This window comes from Camellia sinensis, chromosome 10 (genome assembly GCF_055761805.1).
Source record: "Camellia sinensis isolate YWXY chromosome 10, ASM5576180v1, whole genome shotgun sequence".
In the NCBI taxonomy this organism is placed as follows: Eukaryota; Viridiplantae; Streptophyta; class Magnoliopsida; order Ericales; family Theaceae; genus Camellia; species Camellia sinensis.
Genome location: NC_138970.1, coordinates 78,796,146 through 78,821,828, shown reverse-complemented (window position 1 = coordinate 78,821,828; position 25,683 = coordinate 78,796,146). Strand labels below are relative to the sequence as shown.

Sequence of the window (25,683 nt, the reverse complement as noted above, 5' to 3'; positions counted from 1 at the left end):
TGATATATGTATAAAAAGAAAATCTATAAATCTATTGAGGCCAAGGGTTGAGTTTTAATAAATATATGATTTCATTTGTAAAATGAAGCATTAAATTTTTATGAGAATTTATTTAGGTTGAGTCCTTCAAATTTTATGATGATGATGATTGAATGACAATGAAACGTTATGAGAGGGTATTTATTGTATTGATCATATAACCGAATATAGCCTTTGGGGCCACAAGGGTCAAATTGCTTTGGGGTCCTGGGGACCGAAATGTTTTAAGGACCATAGGGTCATTGTACATAAGGGGTCCTGGGGACCGAAACATTGAAACGAGAATTGAAGTGCTATGGTGACATAAGTAATGTTCCTATGGTTATGTTTTGGGTAACGGTACCGACACCACCTAAGTCGCGAGGTAACATGACCCTAAGGCTATGTAGTGGTTTGTATGATGGACATGAAATCTTAAAGTATTGAAAAATTGTATTTTTGTTTACTTTCATTATTCAAATGTTTTTTTTTTTTTTCTGCCTTATGAGATTCTTTAGAAAAATCTTGATAACGATTTATGCAATTTTTATTTTTATTTTTTTATTTTGTATAAATTCCAATCCAATTAAGCTCTTATATTTATTATCTTTATTTTGAACCCAATTGGAAGGAGCAAGTATTATAATTCCATGGTATTGGTATACTCATTGGGTTTTAGCTCATTCTTTTTAAATATATATATATATATATATATTTCAGATTTCTAGACTTTTGTGTGGCTTGCCTCAACTTGGAAAATTAGAATTTTTGAAGGATCAAATGTGGGCATCTTGTAGTTGAGGTTTTGATTTAGGGTTATTCTAGGATGTAGATTTATCCTTTTTTTTTTTTTTTTTCATGAAGGAGGTTGATTGTAAATATTTGCTTTATGAAGTTGGATGTACTGATAGATTTGTGAATAGTATGTTTTATTTTTAGGAAGTGATGCTTGGGAACTATCTTGTAGCATGATGATATTTTTGTATTTGAATGAATCATCTCATATATGTTAGCCAATTGAAAGGTCTTATGCACTATTGATGATGTGGTGATGTTATATAAGAATTATAAAGGTGATTGTTGTGTACAGATGCTATTGCGTTTGAAGTGCACCCTCTTGGCGAGATTTTGCCTTCCCTTGCCAAGATTGGGCCGTTACACACATTCACCGTCTTCTTTAATTGATTCCTTGTGGTTAACTTGCTTGATGACATCTTGAATCAACAATCTCACATTCAAGTAGGAAGAACCCCCCTCTTCCATTGCCTTTTTTGCCATCTCCCCAAGCACTCTCGCTCTTCTCCTTCTCTCTTTGCATTCTATTCCTTCACCCATTATTTCCTCCACGGCTTCCCTAACTACCTCTCTCTTCACCAACACCGTACACTTGTCTTCCGCAAACATGTGCCCAATTGCTTGAGCCCCAACACTCACTCCGGCCTCCAAAACCTGCACAATCAGCTTCTCATTAAAAAATTGGTCTGCGAACATGGGCCAAGTTATCATCGGCACACCCACACAAACCCCTTCCAATGTCGAATTCCACCCACAGTGTGTCAAAAATGCCCCCACCGCTGGGTGCGACAATATGAGTACTTGCGGTGCCCACCCTCGGATCACAAGGCCTTTCCCTTTTACTCTTTCCTCGAATCCATCTTCTTCCACCCACTTCTCTGCTGCTTTGGCTCCGCCTCTTATGACCCACACAAACGGGCGTTTCGACGATTCCAAGCCTAAACCGATCTCGATTAACTGAAGAGGTGAGAGGCGACCGATGCTTCCAAGGCATGCGTAGACCACCGATCCTGGCTCTTGTTCATCGAGCCACTTCAAACACTGGTTTTCGTCAATGGCAGCCTTGTTTCCCCTTTGAGCCTTGTCCAAGTTGTCTTTATTGCATAACGATAGTGGTCCAATGCACCAAACTTTATCTCCTTTCACCTTTCGATACCCGTCCATGTATCTCGGTTCCAGCTCTTCGAAACTGTTAATCACCACCCCAGATGCTTCGGCTTCCGCGGCTTGTATTTTCTCCCGGAAGTCTTGCACGACCAATAATGAACCTGGATTGATTGATTGGGGCAACTGAGATTTTGTTAGCTGAATTTTGTCAGGCAAGCCCGGGAGCTCGAACGGTTCTGACTCGGACACACTCTCATGAACTTTTGTGATACGTAAATTGTGTGTGCATAAAAGAGTGAAGCAGTTCATTCCATCAAAAATAATTCTCGGAATTTGGAACTTGCGAGCAGTGTCTGCTACCCATGAAATGCTTTTGTCAGCTATTATGCAACTTGGAGACGGCTCGAGCGTTTCGAACAACTGCTCGAATGGTTCTTGCAACAGGCAGATGGCGACGTTGAAATTTCTTAGTAGGTCTAGAGAGGGCACGGTTTCTACCGTTTCGCACCTCTCCGGCAGGCCAGCCTCTACGGATGGGAACCGGAGAGAGAGAAGGCGGAGGGGGAGCCCGGATTCAATTGCGCGGTTGATGATTGGGTTGAATCTGGAAGCAAGGAGAGGGGTGGTGACGACGGTGACAGTCACACCGTGTTGTGCCAATAATTTGGCCATGTCAATCATGGGTATGAAGTGGCCTGGGGCCATTAGAGGTACTAAAACGAAGTGAAGGTGGTTATTTTGGGAAGCCATTGTAGCTGTAGCTGTTGCTGTTGCTGTTGCTGCTGCTGTTGGTGTTGGTAGTGGTGGTGGTGGTTGAAATGGATGGCCATTCGTGGCTTTAAGGGTGGTAGTGACGTAATGGCCTACATCAGCGTTGAAATTTCATACATAAAAATCTATTAACCGGCCAATGCATGCATGGCCTTATCTCCATCATTCTTTTACCTTATCTCATTTGAATTTTGTGAAACTTACAGTCATTAAATTTAATTGGTCCAAAAATTATAAGATATGGTTACAGTATATGTGATGTCATTTATGTAATAATTTTGTTATAAAAGAGAACGGAAAAATTACTCTTTGGTGATAATATAAAAAATATATATAATTTTAATTATTAATATTTATAAAATTTATCACATATTTATAATTATTTTTTAAAATCTCCATTGACATGAATTTTTTTAAAAGAGAAATCACAATAATTCATTATCTACTTAATAAAGGTATGTTGTCATGTCTCAATCGTAGAATTGATGACAAATGAGAAATTAGAGCAAATATTGAGAAATCATTTGGAAACTAATAAAAATAATTTAAAAGTCAAAAAATTATAATAAAAAATTTAAAAGCCAATAAGTATTCAAAAGTCAAAGATTTCTTTCCATTCATTCCATTATTTATGCATCTTTTTGTAATAAAAAAAAATCATAAATATATTTTTTTATCTCATATTTTAACTAAAAAAAATCAAAAGCCATTTAAAAAGCATGTTCCTAAACGACCAGTAAATCCTCCATTATCACTTAACTAATAATACAGAGAAGCCATCATGTTTTAATAAAAAATTTGTTACATGATTAGTTTGAATGCTGCATAAATAATGTTTACATAATGTTTCGAGAATACTCACTATGGTATGGTCGTTCATATATTTAAGGGTCAATTATACTTTGTCCCCTTTTATGTTTATTTAATTTTTTTTCCTAATTTGGCTTTTCATGTTTCACATTTTTCTTAGTTTACTCATAAAGTTCATTTCTGTTCAAAATTAGATAGAAATGTCACAATAATTGCCACATAATATAAAAAATATATATTATTGTATTGAAATTTAAGTTTATGATAGAGATATAAGTCATATATAATAAAATATTTTTATATCATGTGACAGTCAATATGTCATTTTCTGTCTAATTTTTAATATAAATTTTTTTTAGAAGTAAAGTAGAAAAAACTTGAAACAAGAATAATCAAAGTGAAAAAATAAAATAAAATTTAAGGGCCAAAATAAGAAAGTGGTGAAACATTAAAAAAAAAATGACAAAAAAAAAATTTAACCTTTTTTTTATTTTTATTTTTTTTATAGCAATTAAAGCAATTTATTAAAGAAAAAGAAAGGGACAAAGTACAAAAAAGCTGGGGTAGAAGTTTCATCATTGTCACTACAGTATATCTCAATTATGGTATGGCAAAAGAAAGCCTTTACGCCCCTGCGAGTAGTTTACTGGTTAGAGATCGATTTAAGAACGCTCTCATCTGATTACGATCCTCTATTGTTTCTTGATGTGACGTCTTTATATGTTGTTTGAAGTAATATGTTAGATGCTTTCCAATGTTGCTTGTACTCAAGTTGCAAAAATTCAAATACTTTGTTATTATTCGTTATTCAGATGCTACATGTGAAGTCAGAAAAAAGGTGGAGCAATAAGTCTTTTGACAAGGTTTTAGAGATACAAAGGCGATTTCTACAAGAAGGCCATGTGGTGCCAGAGTCAATTCATGAGTGCAAGAAGTTACTACGTGACTTGGACTAGGGATACGAGCCCATCGATGCATGTAAACATGATTGTGTACTAATTTTGTAGGAGAATGCTCACTTGGAAAAATGTCCCACATGTCAAGCATCTAGGTACAGAGTAAATGATAGCAAGGGTAAGAAGATCCCTCACAAGATATTACGTTACTTCCCATTGACACCTAGGTTGAGAAGATTGTACATTTCTTGTCAACATTAATAGGTAGAATTGTTTGCTTGACATGTAAGAACCATTTATCAAGTTTTGGAGGCCTCAAGGAACATTGAGGACTCCACTACACAAGGGAATAAGAGATTGGTGCAAGAAATATTTAGGGCGAAAACAAATTGCATTGAGAAATAAGAAGCATAAATAATGTAACAACGTGATGATCAGGTTTATATGATGGCTTGCATTTTATTTGAGAAAGGCATGCAGAGGAATGATTGAACTAGTAAAGTAACACAAATATCAAAATATTGACAAGTGTTGCTAACATCAGATAAAATGCACAATTAATTAAAGCATTTTAAAACAGGTCAAATTACATTACAGATGGAAAAGTATTTCTAGCACCCTGAGTATTGCATGACCTAAGGCTTTGGACTAAAGTTGCAAGTTATTCATTACATTTGAGTGCATTTAGTAGTTTTACACAGTAATTTTGTCTTCCTTTGAATTTGAAGCAAACCCATCCTTGAACATTGCTGCTTGTATTCGCGGGCCAAATGTGAGTCTCACCCTCTCTCATGCAATTGTGCATTTCTGATTGTGTTGCCTAGCATGTGCTTGTTCTTTTATAAGGGGTATTGTATGGTCATATCTAGGGGTCATAGTGCTTGTGAATTTTGGGGTTTTGGTTGTGAAATTTTGGAAAGTCAGGGTTTGATGCTACTTTTGGAATATAAATTGCAATTTTACATTTAAATTTTCGGGCATTTTGATAAATAACGAAAACCATTTAACAACTTTTAAACGAGAAAAACTGTAACAGTTTTGATAATGTGATGAATGAGAAAAGCTATTTAGCAATCAATCTAGGAAAATGCTAGAGACCCCAAATAATCTATCAAATGATTTACCAAGCCTCTCACATGGTGTGGGACTCACACAAACCCACATGTGTGTGGGTCCAACACCCATATGAAAGGTTTGGTAAAACATTTGGTAGATTATTTGGGGCCTCTAACATTACTTATCAGTCTATGTATCTATTATATTATATAAAGCCACAACTCACTTGGTACGAACTATGTCACCTAATTTTGATATCCGAAAATAACCCCAACAAACACTACTAGATTTTTGCTAAATATTTATTTACTTTAAGGATTAAAAAGAACAATCAACCAATAAAAACTGATGTATGCAATTTGCCCATCACTCTCTACTCTAACCTATGATCTTCTTGATCATTTCAATTACATACGTTTGTGTGCTTAGGTATTCTAGTTATTGAATATGACAGTTACTAAAATTGGAGGGCATTTTTTGGTAAAGGAAAAAGCGTAACAGGGTTCACCCCAAATGGGTCGTTCGCTTTATATAATAGAACAAATAGAAAAAATAGAACAGAAGAATAGATAGAATGAGTTTAGTATCATTATCTGTAGATCAGCTTGCTTGCCTTCAAAGTGGATGAAATGAAAGTGAAAGTTGAAAACCTTTAGTTTGTGGTTGTTTTGGTTTTGATGGCCAAATCAACCAAGTGTTGTGCAAATAATTGGGTCAATTAATTTGATTTAATTTTTCACGATCTTGAAAATTATAGAGCACGAATGTGGGGACGATATTTTTGAACTACTTTTGATATGTAATTTTTAGAGATTATGCTAATGGATTCATTCATTAACTTCTCTATGCTTTAGTGTAAAGTTTTATTTTTAGCTTTACACACGCTACCACACACCCATTAATAAAAGTACAGCTTCATTATCTGTTTTGCATTACATCATATTTCAAATTTCTACTGTTTTGACTTTTATTTAGAAAATGCAAAAGTCAAGGTTGGAAATGGGGAGAGAATTCATTTATGGACTGATAAGTGGTGGAGTAGTAGTAGGCTCAGTGAAGAGTTTCGAAGATTGTTTAGCTTATCTGTGGAAAATGAAGGCTCTCTGATGCAGTACAATCGGAGTAGGGACAACATAGGGGAATGGAATCTGGTATTTAGAAAAGGGCTACGAGCATGGGGAGAGGTAGAGGTCAACAGGTTGTGTGAGTGGCTGAGTGGTCGTATATATACAAAGTTCATGGTAGAAAATTGTTAAGATGGAAGCTAATGTATTGACCAATATCAAATTCAAGAACTTCAAGTGGTGGGGTTACAAGTTAAAACAATCCAAATGAATCTTTACTATTAAAGGCCTAGATTTCATAAAGTTTATAGGTATATGTATCTCGATCTGAGGGTGAAGATCTCAAATATGGTGAACCTAATGATAAGATTCTAAGAAGCAGAAAGCATCTTCTTGAGAGAGAGCTTCGTAGAAGATCCACGCGGCTTGTCTTTAAGGTTTAAGTTTGTTTTTAGTGAAAATTATGTTTGATCATGCAAGCAAAAAGGGTCATTTGTTTAGGTAGCATTATTATATAGATATAGATTGTTATCTGTGAATAATTTTAAATCTGAATAGACTAATGATTGGCATATTAAGGAGTGGTCTCTTCCTCTTTCTATTATACAATCAAATGGTTAACACTGCTACGGGTATATAGAAGGTGGAAGGGGATTTTGCTGGTCCTCATATTGTTGATCTGATTTGATCAAATTTGTTGCTGTTCTCAGTTGGATTTGGCAGTGCAAGGATTTTATATGTTATTCTGTAAGCTAACTATTGTAGGTTTGGCTGGCCTAATTTAGGAAAGTGTGTTGAGTGATGAGAGCTATATAGATACGGAGTGAGTGATCTACAGAACTTTGTGGGTTGTATGATACGAGCCCGCAAATGGTTTTCTTATGGTTGAGCATGCAGGTTGATCTGATTTGTTGTTCTAATTTGCTGCTGATCTCTCTTAGGATTGGTTATAACTATTTGTTTGCAGCTATGCTGTTAGCTAACTATCTGAAAGTTTGGCTAGCCTCTTTTATGGAGTGTGCTGAGTGATGTGAGCCATAAAGATAGGGAGTGAGTGATATAGAGAGCTTTGTGGCCTCTTTTAACTTTTTGATTTGTAGTGTTTTTCTTCTTGGTTGGTATATTGCCAGAGGGTGCCCCTTATCCCCAAAGGCCAATCTGTAGGCTAGACTAAAAGGTTAAGTATTCAAGTTTTGTTACAGGCAAGACTACTAATTCCCAGGCTATGGCCTCCTATTGATCCGGAAAATAAATAAACATAATAGTGAGTCTAAGCATAAAATATTTTAAACAACAGAGCAAAATATTGATTAGAAAAGTTTTGATCAATATTTTCCCTAACTTGGAAATCAAAATACTCTTTCTTGATTGAGAATTTTATTTGTGAATTTAATGATATTTTTCATTTTTTATCTGTGTGTTACTCTTGTTCTGTTGTTAAATGTGTTTGCCTCTATATTTGTGTGTTGCTCTGGTGTATCTCTGTTTTGTTCGGCTATTCTAGTGTATCTACTATTCTGTTCTACTAATCTGGTGTATTAGTGCTGGTGCTGTTTGTTTCTGGTGCATTTGATAATCTGGTGTCTCTGTGCTGTTACCTTGCTTGTTCTGGTGCATCTGCTCTGGTACTGCTTGTTCTACTCTGGTGTATATGTGCTGCTAGCACTGTTATCCTAATAGTTATGCTCTAGTGTATCTGTGTATCTATTGGTCCCTCATCAACATATTCTTGGTTTGGTGTTGTCAAATGATTGCGTGAGCTGCTTAGTGCCAACCTAGTTGGGATTGGGCGGTTTCACTATGATGGATGTGAATTTATTTAATTTAATTGAATATATAGTCCTATATGGAATGGAATGGCAAAAATGGATCCATATAGCTGCCCCAATCGAGTTGGACACAAGGTTTGGTTTGATTATTATGTTATTATTATTGTTAAAATTATGTGATTTTCTATTTCTTATGCAGGGTGTAACTCTTATCATTCTCATGATACATACCTTCTTTCCCATTTCGTATGAAGGATTCAGTATATACTGGAAAAGTGCTCTTAATCGATTAAAGGTACTTGGTTCCAAAACTTTGCACCTAAAGTTGTTATCAGAACCCTTTACTTTCTTGTTTTCACTAGCCATTTTATATACAGGAGATTGTTATTATTCTCAAAACAATAGGTTCCACGATAAAAATGTAAGCTAAAGTGGATCATGGAAATGCTTATTTGCATGACAATGATTTGCTCCTTGGTTGTGTTTGCGTGCGCAATTTTAATTTCAATAACCCTTTTATCAAAGCTGATTCAAATAAAATTGCCTAGTCTACTACAAAAACTATGACAAGACAGGGATAAATTGTATTATATTTCAAGTGAGTTCTAAATACCCTTGGTTATCATTTTTTAAAAACACTTTTCAGAAAATTCTACTTTTTTATTTTTCGTGTGTTTTTTATTTTTACTGAATTTTTTTAATATTTTGAGCAATTTTTTTAATTTTTCGACATACCTAACATAAATATACCTAAAAAGTAAAAAAAAAAAATTGAAAAAAACCTTTTAAAAATTTACTAAATACCAAAACTACAAAAAAAAAATACGAGAATTCAGTACATTTTTTGTATTTTTATGTATTAGTAATTTTTAAAAATATTTTTTCACAAATTTTTTACTTTTTAGATACATTTAAGTAAGGTACATCTAAAAAAGTAAAAAAAAAATGTTTCAAATTTTAAAAATATTCACTAAAAACAAAAAAACACGAAAATCAAAAAACTCAATTTTCAAAAAATTTAATTCAAAAAACTCAAACCAAACACACTATCTTTTATAATTTGATGGATATTAAAACAACTATGTTTGATGATGAATAACAAATTTACATGGTTTATTAAAATGACTCATTTGCGTGACATGGTTGTTTAGCTCCAACTGATGGCTGAAAAATAATAAATGGCTATGCTTGAGGATGGGATACAAACTTGAGTAAAGTATTGTTGATTTGTCGTTGATACAGGACAGATTCGAAATAAGCCTAGGTATGAGCAAAAACACAAATAACAGGGCTGTTTTTGGGGCTGTGAACAACAGATATGAACAGTAGACATGAACAGTGCTTTGTAGGAAGTAGAGGAAGGGTTAAAGAAGAATAGATCTAGATATCACACCTAGAAAACCCAAGGCATCACACCAAGGGGCTCTTTAGCGTCACACTAAAGAAAGATTGCATCGCACAATCATAGAAGTATAAGCTTAATTTTCATTTATTCAATTCATAATTTGCCACAAGACTTACAATATAATTTATACTCACTTCATTCTGACTCTAAAACTTTCCAAATTAAATGACATGATTAACTTAGACTCCCTAGGACTCTTTAATGCATTAATCATGTGAAAGACACAAGAAGACTCTTTAACCAACTAAATAACCCAAAGACCTTGACTAGAAATTTAAAGACATTTGACTTGAGAAACTCAAAAGACACTTTAAAATAAATCCCAAGTCTAGTTAATCTCCCAAGTAGGCCCCACATCATCTAGCATATGCCAGATTAAGGCTTGGGCCTTAGAACCGTTGGATCCACGCCTTTTATAAACTTTAATTGGCTGCTGCCATTTTCCATCAGTTGTTCTCTTATGGTTGTTTTGTTCTATCTGGTTATGTTAGAAGGGGTTTGATTTAATAAAATCTGTAAGTTATGCATCTCCCAGAAGTTGTAGAGGAAGCACACATGAAATATATTACAAAGGATGCTAATCTCCGGATTGATATCTTCGCTTAAAAAGCTGCTAGTTTTAAGTGACAATATAGCTTCTATGGGAGGACAACTATGTTGTTTGATGCAAAAGGCTTGTGATCTTTGTAGATCATGATGCGATGGCATCTGTGTAGTGGCATTATTAACAATTATTGGAAACTGGCTGTCTTTTTTGGTCTTTATTTGTTTTCTTCAGTTGATAGCTCAAAACAATGCGATTTCGTTTTACACTCGATTTTTATATCAATTTCCACAACTACTGTATAAGTGATCTTCCTTTAAAAAAAAAAAATCTATTTATACTGTAACTTTGTTCATACATATATATATATATATATATATGTATATATATATATATATATATTTTTTGAAGTTTTCAACTAATTTATTCTTGTTCTTTCTTATGTTAGATGAACCATGCTCAATGACTATGGTAAACTAACTTAACTACTTGAAGTCAAATTATTTATTTTGTTGGCGTTCGACCCCTCCTACTGGAACTTTTTGAGAAATATGTTTGTCTGAAGCATATTAGTAATTCATTCTAGTGAAAGGTTTTTCTCGTCAATAAAGTTTTTTGGTTGATTAAAAAAAAATGTATATTTTAATATAGTTATGTACGATACAGTTACTATGAAAGAAATAATTATAACTTTATTATCAAGTATGGCCCCGTCTAGTCATAATTTTTGCAATTGTTGCTCCTTCTATAGATCACTTATGCATCTATAGATTACTTCCTAAATAAGACAACATGTTTTGGCCAGTACTTGCACTTGCATATCTATTAACTCACACACACACACACACACACACCCGCACGCACAAATATGCCAGTCAATGATTAACTGTTTTTCTTCTCTCATTTTTTAGAGCACTGAACAAGTGCAAGGTGTCCTGAATCTTATTGACCTTGCTTGTAGTGAGCGTCTCTCTAAGAGTGGATCTACTGGTGACCGGTTGAAGGAAACTCATGTACGTAATTTAGAGAGGGAAAAAAAGCTAATTGGGCTTTGTTTTAAAGTTGTCATTGATCAATAGAGGCTGCTATTAGATCCTCATTTTTGCTGGTGGCTGGTCTGCTGCTGCTACTGGTTTGTTATTGCTGCTGCTGCTGCTACTACTATCCTGGTGGCTGATGCTTGTTGGGCAACTGTTGCTAAAATGTTGCTGTGAGACGGCTGCTACTAAATGCTGGTCTGCTACATAAGTTTGTGAGTGATTGTCGTGCCGTTTTGCTTATCTTTGTTGGTTTAATGTTTTCATTTTGTTATTTGTTGTTTCTACTGTGGGTTCACAATTTGGAAGTATTTGGGTAGTTTAGTGAGTTTACCCTTTTAGGTTTTATACAATGCTTCTAAAAGCAGTATCAACAGTGTTTTTTTGCATGCACATCAACTTTAGGTGATTTCATATATCAATGTCATTAGTTTGTAATAGTGATGCCTGAGGGATGCCTCATGTAAATCTGTAAATTTGATAAAAAAAAATAAGAATTATTTTCAATTATTTTTGCCGGTGCAAATTTGTCATTGACAAATAGTAAAAATTTCTCTACAAACTTGTTGATAAATGTATTGCCAAAAGTTTATTTTTGCCCACTCATATTGCGTTGCTAGAAGTGTATTTTTTACTAATGCCAATTTGTCGTTGCCAAAAGTAATTTTTTATCGACAAACAATCGTTAGCAAATGGCAACATTTATCGACGTAAATGTATTGCCAAAAGTTTACTTTTGCCCACTCATATTGAGTTTCTAGAAATGTATTTTCTGCCAATGCTAATTTGTCATTACCAAAAGTAAAGCTTTATCAACAAACAAATCATCGGCAAATGACAACATTTACCGACGTAAATGTGTCGCCAAAATTTTACTTTTGCCGACTCATATTTTATTGCTAAAAGTATATTTTTTGCCCATGGAAGTTTGTGTCTGGAAAAGTGTCCCACAATCATCATATTTGAACTACTTTCACCGACAAAAGTAAATTGTCAACAATGGATGAAGGCTTTTATCGACAACTATGTTCGTCGCTAAAGGCATTACTTTTACCAGCGCAATGATAATTGCGTCGGTAAAAACTTTTGTCGACTCACTTTTACCTACGGGTTGCCAACGTAGCTCTATGTGTTGGCGAAACCTTTTGCTAACGAGTTTTTCCTTTTAACAATATATTTTGTTGCGTTGCGAAAAATGTAATTTTTTATAGTGTTTATAGAGTGTGTACAATGTGCAGCTTGTTACATATTTTTTTATATATATTATGTATTTTGTAATTAATATTACATATTTTTCTATTAATAATTATGATAATTTATGATTAAGAAATAAAATTACATAATTTTATGATAATATTAGATATTTTATGATTAAAAAATATTTAAACAAAAAATAGGCACTTGTTCAAATTTATACATGCAGAAGAGTTTTTTTTTTTTTTTATATTCAATTTTATCATCTCTCTTCTTTTTTTTATTCAATTCTCTCTCTTCAATCACACTTCACTCTACAAATATAAGCAATGTTCACATTATATAAATCATCACATGTATCACATTGTCTCTTTATAGGAGACAAAAAAATGGTAGAACTCAATATTTTAACCATGTCGGACTACCATTTGAATTTAGTTAGAGCAAATTAAAATTTATTGCTTTTGTCATTGCAACTTCAAATCCATTTTCTCTCGCGTGTATGTACTCTGAAACTACTCATAGTCACCTCTCAATCTTCAATCACCTCTCCGCAAAATGCAGCAGACCCAATCAATGCATATGAACAAGCTCCACAGTTGCATATGGCCCGAATACTTTCTCATTGAACTACAGTTCAAACTTCCAATTCATAATTCAACAAGAAAAATAATAAAGAATATCAACACAAAAAAAAAAAAAATCTAAGATCTTAACTCCATAACATCGCTTTTGCTCATCAACTTTTAAGACCCACACGCACCCCGTCTTCTTCAATTGATTCCTTGTGGTTAACTTGTTTGATGACATCTTGAATCAACAATCTCACATTCAAGTACGAAGAACCCCCTTCTTCCATTGCCTTTTTTGCCATCTCCCCAAGCACTCTCGCTCTTTTCCTTCTCTCTTCCCCTTCTATTCCTTCACCCATTACTTCCTCCACGGCTTCCCTAACTACCTCTTTCTTCACCAGCACCGTACACTTGTCTTCCCCAAACATGTGCCCAATTGCCTGAGCCCCAACACTCACTCCGGTCTCCAAAACCTGTACAATCAGCTTCTCATTAAAAAATTGCTCTGCGAACATGGGCCAAGTTATCATTGGCACACCCGCACAAACCCCTTCCAATGTCGAATTCCACCCACAGTGTGTCAAAAATGCCCCCACAGCTGGGTGAGACAATATGAGTACTTGCGGTGCCCACCCTCGGATCACAAGGCCTTTCCCTTTTACTCTTTCCTCGAATCCATCTTCTTCCACCCACTTCTCTATCTCTGCTGCTTTGGCTCCGCCTCTTATGACCCACACAAATGGGCGTTTTGATGCTTCCAAGCTTAAACCCAGCTCGATTAATTGAAGAGGTGAGAGGCTACCGGTGCTTCCAAAGCATGCGTAGACCACCGATCCTGGCTCTTGTTCATCGAGCCACTTCAAACACTGGTTTTCGTCAATGGCAGCCTTGTTTCCTCTTTGAGCCTTGTCCAGGTTGTCTTTATTGCATAACGATAGAGGTCCAACGCACCAAACTTTATCTCGTTTCACCTTTCGACACCCGTCCACGTATCTCGGTTCCAGCTCTTCGAAACTGTTAATCACAACCCCATATGCTTCGGCTTCCGCAGCTTGTATTTTCACCCGGAAGTCTTGCACGTCCAATAATGAACCTGGATTGATTGATGGGGGCAACTGAGATTTTGTTAGCTGAATTTTGTCAGGCAAGCCCGGGAGCTCGAACGGTTCTGACTCGGACACACTCTCATGAACTTTGGTAAAATGTAAATTGTGTGTAGATAAAAGAGTGAAGCAACTCGTTCCATCAAAAATAATTCTGGGAATTTGAAACTTTCGAGCAGTGTCGGCTACCCAAGGAATACTTTTGTCAGCTATTATGCAACTAATTGGAGACGGCTCGATCGTTTCAAACAACTGCTCGAATGGTTCTTGCAACAGGCAGATGGCAACGAAGAAATTTCTCATTAGGTGTATAGAGGGAAGAGTGTCTGCCGTTTCGCACCCCTCCGGCAGGCCAGCCTCTACGGACGGGAACTGGAGAGAGAGAAGGCGGAGGTGGAGCCCGGATTCAATTGCACGGTTGATGATTGGGTTGAATCTGGAAGCAATGAGAGGGCTGGTGACGACGGTGACAGTCACACCGTGTTGTGCCAATAATTTGGCCATGTCAATCATGGGTATGAAGTGGCCTGGGGCCATAAGAGGTACTAAAACGAAGTGAAGGTGGTTATTTTGGGAAGCCATTGTAGCTGTTGGTGTTGGTGTTGGTGTTGCTGTTGGTGGTGTTAGTAGCGTTGGATGGCCATTCGTGACTTTAAGGGTGGTAGTGACGTGATGGCCTACATCAGCGTTGAAATTTCATACATAAAAATCTATTAGCCGGTCAATGCATGCATGTGGCCTTAACTCCATCATTCTTTTGCCTTATCTCATTTGAATTTTGTGAAACTTACAGTCATTAAATTTAAATGGTCCCAAAATTATTAGATATGGTTACAGTATACGTGATGCCATTTATGTAATAATTTTGTTATAAAAGAGAGTGATAATATAAAATATATATATAATTTTAATTATTAATATTTATAAAATTTATCACATATTTATAATTATTTTTTAAATTCTCCATTGACATGAATTTTTTCAAAAAAGAAACCACAATAATTCATTATCTACTTAATAGATGTATGTTGTCATGTCTTAGTCGTAGAATTCATGACAAATGAGAAATTACAACAAATACTGAGAAATCATTTAGAAACTAATAAAAATAATTCAAAAATCAGAAAATTATTAAAAAAATTTAAAAGTCAATAAATACTCAAAAGTCAAATATTTCTTTCCATTCATTCCATTAAAAAAAATCGTAAATATATTTTTTTATCTCATATTTTAATTAAAAAATCAAAAGCCATTGAAAAAGCATGATCTTAAACGATCCCGTAAATCCTCCATTATCACTTAACTAACTACTAAATATAGATAAGCCATCATGTTTTAATAAAAATTTTGTTACATGATTAGTTTGAAATACTGCATAAATAATGTTTACATAATGTTTCGGGAATACTCACTGTGGTATGGTTGTTCATATGTTTAATGATCAATTATACTTTGCCTCCTTTATGTTTAGTCATTTTTTTATTTTGACATTTAATTTTTTTTCCTACTTTGGCTTTTTATGTTTCAAATTTTTCTCAGTTTCTCAGTTTACTCATAAAGTACATTTCTATTCAAAATTAAATAGAAATGTCACAATAATTGTCACATAATATAAATATATATATATTATATTGAAATTTAAGTTTATGTCAGAGATATAAGTCATATTTAATAAAAGATTTTTATACCATGTGACAGTCAAAATGTCATTTTCTGTCTAATTTTTAATATAAATTGTTTTAGAAATAAAGTGAAAAAAACTTGAAACATGAATAATCAAAGTAAAAAAAAAAAAAAAAAAATTAGGAGCCAAAATAAGAAAGTGGCGAAACATAAAAAAAATGACAAAAAATAATTTAACCTTTTTTATTTTCTTTATTTTTTTAATTATTATTATTTTATTTATTTTATAGCAATTAAAGCAATTTATTAAAGAAAAAGAAAGGGACAAAGTACAAAAAAGCTGGGGTAGAAGTTTCATCATTGTCACCACAGTATATCTCAATTATGGTTTGGCAAAACAAGCCTTTACGCCCCTGGGAATAGTTTAGCTTTTGTTTGGGAAGTGGCTTGTTGAATTTTTTTGATTAAAATAGTCACAAAAAATAACACAGGTTATTTTAGTTATAATAAATAAAATATAACGTCTAACTTATAATTATTACACTCTTCTCTCACAAAAAAAATTAAAAAATTTAAAAAGTCAAAAAGTCCTTCCCAAACTAAACTTTTTAGCCCAGGCTAAAAAAGTTAAAAAGTCAAAAATCAACTTACTTCCCAAACGAAGCCTTAGTGGTTAGAGATCGATTTAGGCCTAGTTTGGCAAGTTAATATTTTAGTTAAAAAGTCAAAAAATTATTAAATAAGTCAAAAAAGTTTATAACTTATACCAAAAAGTCAAAAAAAATTATTTTTTCTCTATTTTTTACACATCTTTCCGTAAAAAATTAAAAAATTATTCCAAATATATTAATTTTTTTGTTTCATATTTTAGTAAACAAATCACTAAAATGGCATCTTCTCAAATGAGGCTTCAAGAACGCTTTCATCTGGTTACGAAGTTTAGTGGTTAGAGATCAATTTAAGAAAGCTTTCATCTGGTTACGATCCTCTATTGTTTTTTGACGTGGCGTCTTTATACGTTGTCTGAAGTAATATCTTAATTTGGGACTGGAGACTCGCAAAGCTTGCGCAATCCCTTTTTCTTCTACCAAAAACAGAAAAAGAAAAAAAAAGAAGAAGATAAATTATATTAAATTTTCTCAAACTATTGATTATGAAATATTTTGAAAAGATAATTAAAAGTTATTTTTAATTTTTTTTAACTTTTTTGTGAAAGAAAAAAATGGATTAAAAACTATTTCTTAACATTTAACTCACTTCTCAAAATAAGCCTGTATACCTTTTATCCGTTTAATGTTTTAAATCCAATAATTGGTTCCGTCAAATTATTTAAATTTGAACATTAAACCTTTTTATTAGTTCTCTATTAAATATTTTAATGAAAAATTGTGAACTATTGTGCACACTAATCTAAGTTCATGAACCAATTGCATAATAAGTTTATAATTATTTTTTCAATTCTCACGTTTTTTTCATAATCCCATTGTACTGGCCAGTTCATAATTATTTTTTGAATTCTCACGTTTTTCTCATATTCTCCCATTGTACTGGCCAGCTAAGTTGATTGAAGAAAATTTTCACCTGGATGTCTTTCGGTCTGGCCAGCTAAGGGCCGTTTGATAATCTTGTTTTTTATGCTAAAATAGGTAATTTAATAATAAAATATATTATCATCATTGTATGCACAATATTTAATAACTTTTTATTTAAATATGTAACAAATGATTAAGAAAATGACTTAATGGTTAAATTCAAATAATTTAAAAGGAATAATTGTTGGGTTTAAAATATTAGGAAAATAAAATGTAAATGGTCGATAATTTTAAGAGATTTCATATAATTTTTCCAAAAAAAAAAAAAAAAAAAAAACCTTTACCCTTGACCACACAGAAATCAGCACTGGCAGTTGGCGTGAAGAAGAAGCTCTGATTGCTAGCTGGAGGTTGGAATGCTCTGCTTTCTCTGTTTTATTTAGGCCAAGTTTGGGATGTTCCAAAAAAGTCAAAAAGTCAAAAAGTTACTCAAAAAGTTAAAAAGTTAACACTATTCACCAAAAGTCAACAATTACGGCTGCACAACTCCCAATTCAAATTTTTCCCTACAAATCAATTTTTACAATTTTTTATTACACATTTTTCAATAAAAAGTCAAAAAGTTAACTCAAACATCCATATTTTCAACCTCAATTTTTTAGTTCAAAAAGACAAAAAGTGCACTTATTTAGTCTTCCCAAACTTGGCCTTATTTTACTTCTGTTATGTGGTCTTTAGTTTTATTTGTTTTACTATGTGGTCTTCTGGTGTTAGGAGTATTAACATATGATTAGGCTTATAAAAAATGATTGAGAGTTTTAAAAAATGAGTTTTAAGGAGTTTTAATTGTGATGGGTTTCACTGTGATGTGATATTTTGTGTTAACTTTCTTTTTTTGCCTTGCCACATAAGTAGAGCTCTATATCATCACTTTTAGGCTTTATTTAGAGCATCCACACCAAGCTCTTTGAATTTTTTGTCAAATTAAAGCTATTTTATTATTTTAGCTAATCATTTTTTAGCATCTATTGCATCATACTCTTTGTTTTAACTTATTTTTATTAAATATTATTTTCTTATTGTGTTTGTTAGTCTTTCTTTTTTTATTAAATTGATAAGTTACTAGCCAAACCCAAAAAAAAAAAATAAATAAAATTGGCCGTTGACCGGTTGGCTAGCCGAACGTTTGGTCGAACTTCCGGACAGACATCCGGTAAGACTATTGTAGTGATGAACAGTGTCCCGCTTGTTGTAACGAGTTACTGTAGCACTCGTAAATTAACGACCTACTGTAGCGAGATTGATGCAGATGAATAGTATCATCAAACTAGCTAAAAAACGACTTTAGCTAATTTGATGCGGATACTCTTATTGATACTAATTTAGTTGAGATCGTTTTTAGTCTGATTATGATTATTTTTACACCCGTCTTATATATCTCATACTTAGTTTCATTAATAAAATTCACTTTTGTTAATAAAAAAAAAATATATATATATATATATATATGTAAAATATTCTAACTATGTTGACATCCGCTGTAAGAGCAATTATATACATAGCCAAAGCCACCTGAACACCGCATTGGAGAGATTCGATCTCAAACATCAATTCCTCAGTACAGGAACGGACACGCTTAACTCTCACCTGAATTGGCAAGACCGAATATAACCCTCCACCAATACAAACTCCAATCTGCCTAATACTAAACAAAAAAAAAATCATTAACCAAGTAATGAAACTCCTTTGATGAATAATTGAGCCATAAAGCCACTCACTCCGATTTTAGAAGTGTTTGGAAAGTTTGTTTTTTGGTTTTTTTTTTTGCTAAAAAAAAAATTAGTTATAAAATCAAAAAAAACAAATCTAAATAAAATATCACATCAAATTCCATAATCATTTCACTTTTTCTCTCACAAACATCATATCCAACCACAAAAAAATCGAACTATCTTCTCATACACAAAAAAAAAATTCTCCAATAGTGTATGTGGATGACATAGTTGTGACAGGTAATGATGAGGAAGAAGTGACACATCTTAAGATGCTGTTGGCCAAGGAATTTGAGATCAAAGACCTTGCACTACAACAAAAAGCACCAACGGCGACTAAAAAAATGAATTTCGTCGCTGAAAGTTGCACAAATGGCGACTAAATCCATTTTAGTCGCCAAAAATGAAGCCTTTTGGCGACTAAAACCATTTAGTAGCCAAATGTATATGTATTGGCGACTAAAAATCAGTTTGGTCGCCTATTATATGGGTTTCAGCGACTAACACAATTTTCGTCGCCAAAAGTGATTGTTTTTGCCGACTAAAACAATTTAGCAGCCAAAGGTGCTGGTTTTGGCGACTAAAAAGAAGATTGGTCGCCGATTGTAGGTGTTTTGGCGACTAAAACGAGATTAGTCGCTGAAAGTGAAGTTTTTTTGCTACAAAAAAAAAATTAGTAGCTAAAAACTGAGTATTGGCAACTAAAATTCAGTTTAGTAGCCAAAAGGGGACGTTTTTGGCGACTAAAAACAGGTTTAGTCGCCAAAAGGTGTGTTTTTAGGCGCAACATTTTTTTTTAGCGACTGCAAAATTAATTAGTAGCCTAAAATTGTAGAATTGGCGACTAAATAATGGATTTAGTCGCCAAAAGTGAGATAAATTTTTTTTTAATAAATAATTTATTTTTTACATAAATTATATTTGAATATATATAATTATATTTATATATATTCTGTTGTATTAATACTGGTGAAAGTAATATATAAATAATATAAGTTGCAATTATATTCATGAGATGCTTGAGTGGCATAGTGGAGTGGCGTGTGACGTTAAGGTTTGGAGCTTGGAGGTCGCAGGTTCGAAACGTAGGAGATGCAGAGGCACAGTGGGTAATTTTTTTTTTTTTTTTGAAAAATGCTTTTGGCGACAAAATACTGTGGTCGCCAAAAAGAGTGACAATTGCCGACGAAAAAAGTAGTCGCCAATTGTATAAATAATAAAAAAAAAAACACTATTGGCGACTAAAACTTTAGTCGCTAAATGTATAATTTCACAAATGGAATCGACTATTGGCGACTAAAACTTTTGTCGCTGAAGACCTGTATATTGCCGACTAACTAATCTTTAGTCGCCAAAGGTATTGGCGACTACGTATTGGCGACCACAGCGGCGACTAAAATATTTAGTCGGGAAAAGTGAAAATTCTACATTTGGCAACTAAAAGAGGACTTTTGGCGACTAAAAATTTAGTCGCCAAAAGTGTTTTTTCATGTAGTGTTGGTTCGTTGCGGTACTTTCTTGGGATTGAAGTTACCAGATCTGACAAAGGCATCTTTTTTTCTCAGCGGAAGTATATTCTAGATCTTCGTGAGGAAATTGACATGTTAGGCTACCGACCTGCTGATTCGCCAATTGAGGTTAATCACCATCTTTGTAGTGGTGTTGGTGATCTTGTGGAGAAGGAAAGGTACCAGCGACTTGTGGGAAGACTTATATATTTATCCCACACTCGTCCAGATATTGCCTATGCGGTTGGGATAATGAGTCAATTTATGCATGAGCCTCGTGCCCCTCATTTGGATGCAGTGTATCGTATTTTGAGGTATCTTAAATCTGCTCCTGGAAAAGGGATTTTATTTTCCAATCATGGTCACTTGAGATTAGAGGCATTCACAGATGCTGATTGGGCTGGTTCTATAGATGACAGGCGATCTATCTCCGGTTACTATGCATTTGTGGGGGGAAATTTAGTGACATGGTGTAGTAAGAAACAAATAGTTGTGTCCAGATCTAATGTAGAGGCAGAATACAGTGACATGGCGTAGTAAGAAACAAACAGTGGTGTCCAGATCTAGTGTAGAGGCAGAATATAGGGCTGTGGCACATGGTACATGTGAATTGATGTGGCTCCAGTTCTTGTTGAATGATATTGGGTTTGTTTGTAGTGAACCATTGACATTGTACTGTGACAACAAAGCTGCCATTAGTATTGCTCACAATCCTGTTTAGCATGATAGAACAAAGCATATTGAGATCGACAGACATTTCATCAAGGAGAAATTGAATAAGGGTTTCATATGTATGCCTTTTGTGAAGTCTGCAGATCAATTGGCTGATGTCTTTACTAAGAGTCTTAGTAGTAAGGTTTTCCATCCTATTTATCACAAGTTGGGCATGAGAGATATCTTTGCACCAACTTGAGGGGGAGTATGTTTAGGTGTGTGAATAATATACATCAACAACTCTCTCTTTTCTTCCTCTCTTTCTTTTCTTTCTTTTATGCAAATCTAACAAATATCATGATGTTTTTAAAACGCCATAAAGATATAGCGACGGCCGTGCTTTCGGCGTTTGATACTAAACGTCACAAAAAGAATTAGCGACGTTTGTTGCACCTATAGCGGCATTTTTTAAACGCCATTAAATGTGGTTTTTCCAGCAGTGTCTGCTTCAACCCGTCAATATCTCTGCCATCAAAGAATTGTATTATTTAGATGTAAATGGAAAATGCGTATAGTGATGAACTTCTTATCATGAAAAATGTCTTTTGAACTATAACTCGTTTATGAGGAGTAAACTTGTGGGTTAAAGGCATGTTGCATATGTGCAATGTGTATCCCTTGAAAGACAATGTAATTTAGATTTATTTTAATATTTTTTTATTTTTACTTTGGTCGAAAACTAGCAAAGTATAAATTAGGAAATATGATAGGTGCTTAAATGTACACATTGTGACTCTCCAAAATACAGTTGTTATTTCTAAACCGTTATTGCTTGATGCTTTTAATGGGTTTACGGGTGTGCAGGTCGCTAGGCTCATGGGATGAAAGTGCACTTAATTTCACCGTGAATGACCAACATTTGCGATAGTTTTTCCCGTCACTAGTGTATACATAATAATGGATTTTCCTTTGTTGACAAAATTGAAGGTGTTTTTAATTTTTTTTTTTCGGTTGTTGCAATAAGACGGTCTTTAATTTGTGACAAATTTGTCTAGGTAAAAAAGGGGTCCTCATGTATGCATTATTCTCTCTCATTTTAGCCAATTGCTAAATTTTTTTCCTTCTATTTCTTTTATTTTATTTCCTTTTTCTTCCCTCGCTTTTATGTAATTTTTCCTCTGTAACTAACATTTGTTTTTCATTTTTACCCTTGCCGACATTCAGAACTAAACAGGCAGATTGAATAAGTTGTGCCTAAGGCTAAATTTATTCCTTTTATGAATTAATTTTTTTTTTTCATTATTTTCTAGACTAAAGAGTTTTGTTGCTAGATATTTTCTAAAACTATTAATCCTTATTTTAATGTTGTATTTAATAAGTTGGGACAAACTCATAGTTTTCATTTTTAGCAAGTTTTGTGGGGTAGATTGATCAGTACTTTATGGTAAAAAAAAAAATTCCAACTTTTGGTTAGCCAAAGTGTTGCATTCATGATATTTGCGTTCAAGTAATATTTTCATTTGAATGGTAGTTACTACTTCTAACTTTTCACTGATCTCCCTTTCATTTAAGTCTCTCTCCTTTGTGCCACTTGAATTTTCTCATTTATTCAATGAATTTAGGCAAGTGCTGTTACTTCATTTTGAACGTACCACGGCTTCTTAGAATGTAGTCCGCAATGATACTATGTTCTTAAATTTAGATTATTAGGATAAATTTTTAGAACTTATTCATATCACTATATTATAGTTTATGGTATCAGTGTTTGGTTTACAAGCTTTCAAAAGCTGTACACGCTATTTTGCTTGTCATGCTTCTCTCAATTTCTGAGTGTCTTTGGTTTTAGAAATGACCCATTTTGTTTGCCGTCTCTATTGTTCTTCAATCAGGTACAAATAACCCGTTTTGTTTGTTATCTTTATTGTTCTTCAATACGATACAAGGAAGACATTTTTGCATTAACCTTGCATAAACTTTGTGTATTTAACTTTGGATTTGTTCTTTCTTCTGCAAATTTATAAATTTATTTTTTATTTTTTGTTGATTATGTCAATACATGCTTCTTCTTCTGCTGTTGCTGGTTTTTAATATTTCCACAAATTGGGTGTTTTTACTTCGTTAATTGGATCAAATGTTGTTGGATATGAAATGGGTGTGCTGTTATGGAAGAATTTCTGTCTTTTCTTTTAGTAAAATAAAATGAAGCAACATTTGGGTGAAACTATTTAAGTTTGTGAGTCTATTATTGTTTGTTTATGTATATACAACTACAAGTTTGCTACATGTATATAAATTGATTGCTGTATATGAAGTAAGATTGAAACAGGTTTGCTACAAGTTTGTGGGTATATGGACATCTTGGAATTTTTGGAACATGTTAAACTGATGTTCTTTCATATTTGTGATTAATTTTGTTATATTGTCAGTCTCAATTGTTTGATGCGTACTACAATTGAAAGCTGTAAATTCATGACAATTTGATTTGTAAATTCTGTGAAGTATGTGATTGATAAATTTGAAATGGTAGTCTCACTACTACAAGAAAAAACACTTTTGGCGACCATCTATTTTTTTTGGTCGCAAATAGTCCACTTTCTGCGACTAAAATTTAACTTTTGGCGACCACAATTTTTTGGTCGCCAAAATCACAATTTTTTGGTCGCAGAAAATCACCTTTTGGCGACCAAAAAAAAAAGTTGGTCGCGGAAAGTATACTATTGGCTACCAAAGGCTTTTTTGGTCATGGAAGATCACCTTTTGGCGACCAAAAAAAAAGTTGGTCACGGAAAGTATACCCTTTGGCGACCAAAAAAAAAAGTTGGTCGCAGAAAGTATACTATTGGCGACCAAAGGCTTTTTTAGTCGCGGAAGATTACCCTTTGGCGACCAAAAAAAAAAGTTGGTCGCGGAAAGTATGCTATTGGCGACCAAAGGCTTTTTTGGTCGCGGAAGATCACCTTTTGGAGACCAAAAAAAAAAAGTTGGTCGCGAAAAGTCTACTATTGGCGACCAGAGGCTTTTTTTGTCGCGGAAGATTACCCTTTGGCGACTCAAAAAAAAAGTTGGTCGCGGAAAGTTATGGCGGGATAAATTTTTAAAAAAATGAAACTATAGTAATTACATGCTATTTTTCTATTGAGGCATTAAAAGTTTTATAAAATAATATATAACCCAATTTTTATGGGTTATATATTTTTTTTGCCAAATATGAACAAGAAGTATGTTATTGGCAGAGTGGCAGAGTGGATTGGGTGCATGCTGACTCCTTGGTCAGGAGTTCAAGTCCCAGGGAGCACAAAAGAATTATTTTTTTTGGGTCAAGGCGCTTACTTTTAGCGACCAACTTATCTTTTGTCGCTAAAAGTTTACTTTTGGCTAATATGAATTGGACTTTCCGCGACCAAAAAAGTTGGTCGCGAATGGTCACTTTTAGCGACCAAAGGCTTTTTTGGTCGCAGAAAACTATCTGTGACGAGGCTTTAGCGACCAACTCGCGACCAACATATTTTGGTCGCGAAAAGGTTTTAGCGACCAAATATGGTACTTTTCGTGACCAAAATGTTGGTCACGGAAAGTGTTTTTTCTTGTAGTGTCTTTAGAACTTGAGCTAAATTTTTGCTGATCTTGATTGGTTGAAAGGAAGATTGAGGGAAAATAAAGCAAATAAAATTGTCTTATATGTTATGTTGCTTGTGGTCCAACTGTGAAATAAAGCAGGTAGTTATCTTTGGTTCAATCTTGTGTAGATTAGCTTTTTCTTTTTTGGAATCAATTTGTTTTTTCTTCTCCATTATTTCCTTTGATCAAAATGGAACTGAAATAATATATATATATATATATATAGAGAGAGAGAGAGAGAGACAATGACCATGAAATAATATAGAGAGAGAGAATGACAATATTGTCTGTCTATTGATGTGTGAATCCAAAGAGAATGCTACACTCTCTTTTATAGAGAGAATTATAGTGCATTGGGTGCTTGATGCACACCGAAAGCAAAAACATAAAGAATAATGTATAATTAAAGATGTATAATTAAAGCTAAAGCTAAAGCTAAGTAATAATTAAAGCTATACAATTATAATAATTAAAGCTATACAACAATAATTAAAGTTATACAATTATACACTAACATCCCCCCGCAAACTCAAGGAGGGAAAGCATCAACCAAGTTGAGTTTGGAAACAAGATCATTGAAGCGGCCAGGAGGATGAGCCTTAGTGAAGATATCAGCGGGTTGATCGACTGAAGCAATAGGGAGAAGATGAACAGTACCACGGGTAACATGCTGGCGAATGAAATGACAATCAATCTCAATATGTTTGGTGCGATCATGAAAAACATCATTGTGAGCAATCTGAATGGCACTCTGATTGTCACAATAGAGAGGGGTAGGATCAGAAGAAGAAACACCCATATCAGCAAGGAGCCAGCGAAGCTAGAGAAGTTCCTG

At 33.8% G+C, this 25,683-nt stretch overlaps 1 protein-coding gene and 2 pseudogenes across 2 annotated transcripts; 1 reads left to right on the top strand and 2 right to left on the bottom strand.

Annotated features, from left to right (window-relative positions):
- Positions 1-1,025: 1,025 nt before the first annotated feature.
- Positions 1,026-2,916, bottom strand: LOC114296903 (UDP-glycosyltransferase 73C4 pseudogene; annotated as a pseudogene). The gene has a single exon (XR_014342232.1). The product of XR_014342232.1 is annotated as a UDP-glycosyltransferase 73C4 pseudogene (transcript).
- A 10,156-nt stretch (positions 2,917-13,072) lies between these two features.
- Positions 13,073-14,847, bottom strand: LOC114296902 (UDP-glycosyltransferase 73C2). The gene has a single exon (XM_028241229.2). It carries the CDS (start codon positions 14,721-14,723, stop codon positions 13,206-13,208), a length of 1,518 nt encoding a protein of 505 aa, XP_028097030.2. The 5' UTR covers positions 14,724-14,847; the 3' UTR covers positions 13,073-13,205.
- Positions 14,848-20,078: 5,231 nt separating this feature from the next.
- Positions 20,079-21,113, top strand: LOC114296914 (secreted RxLR effector protein 161 pseudogene; annotated as a pseudogene).
- The last annotated feature ends 4,570 nt before the right edge of the window (positions 21,114-25,683 follow it).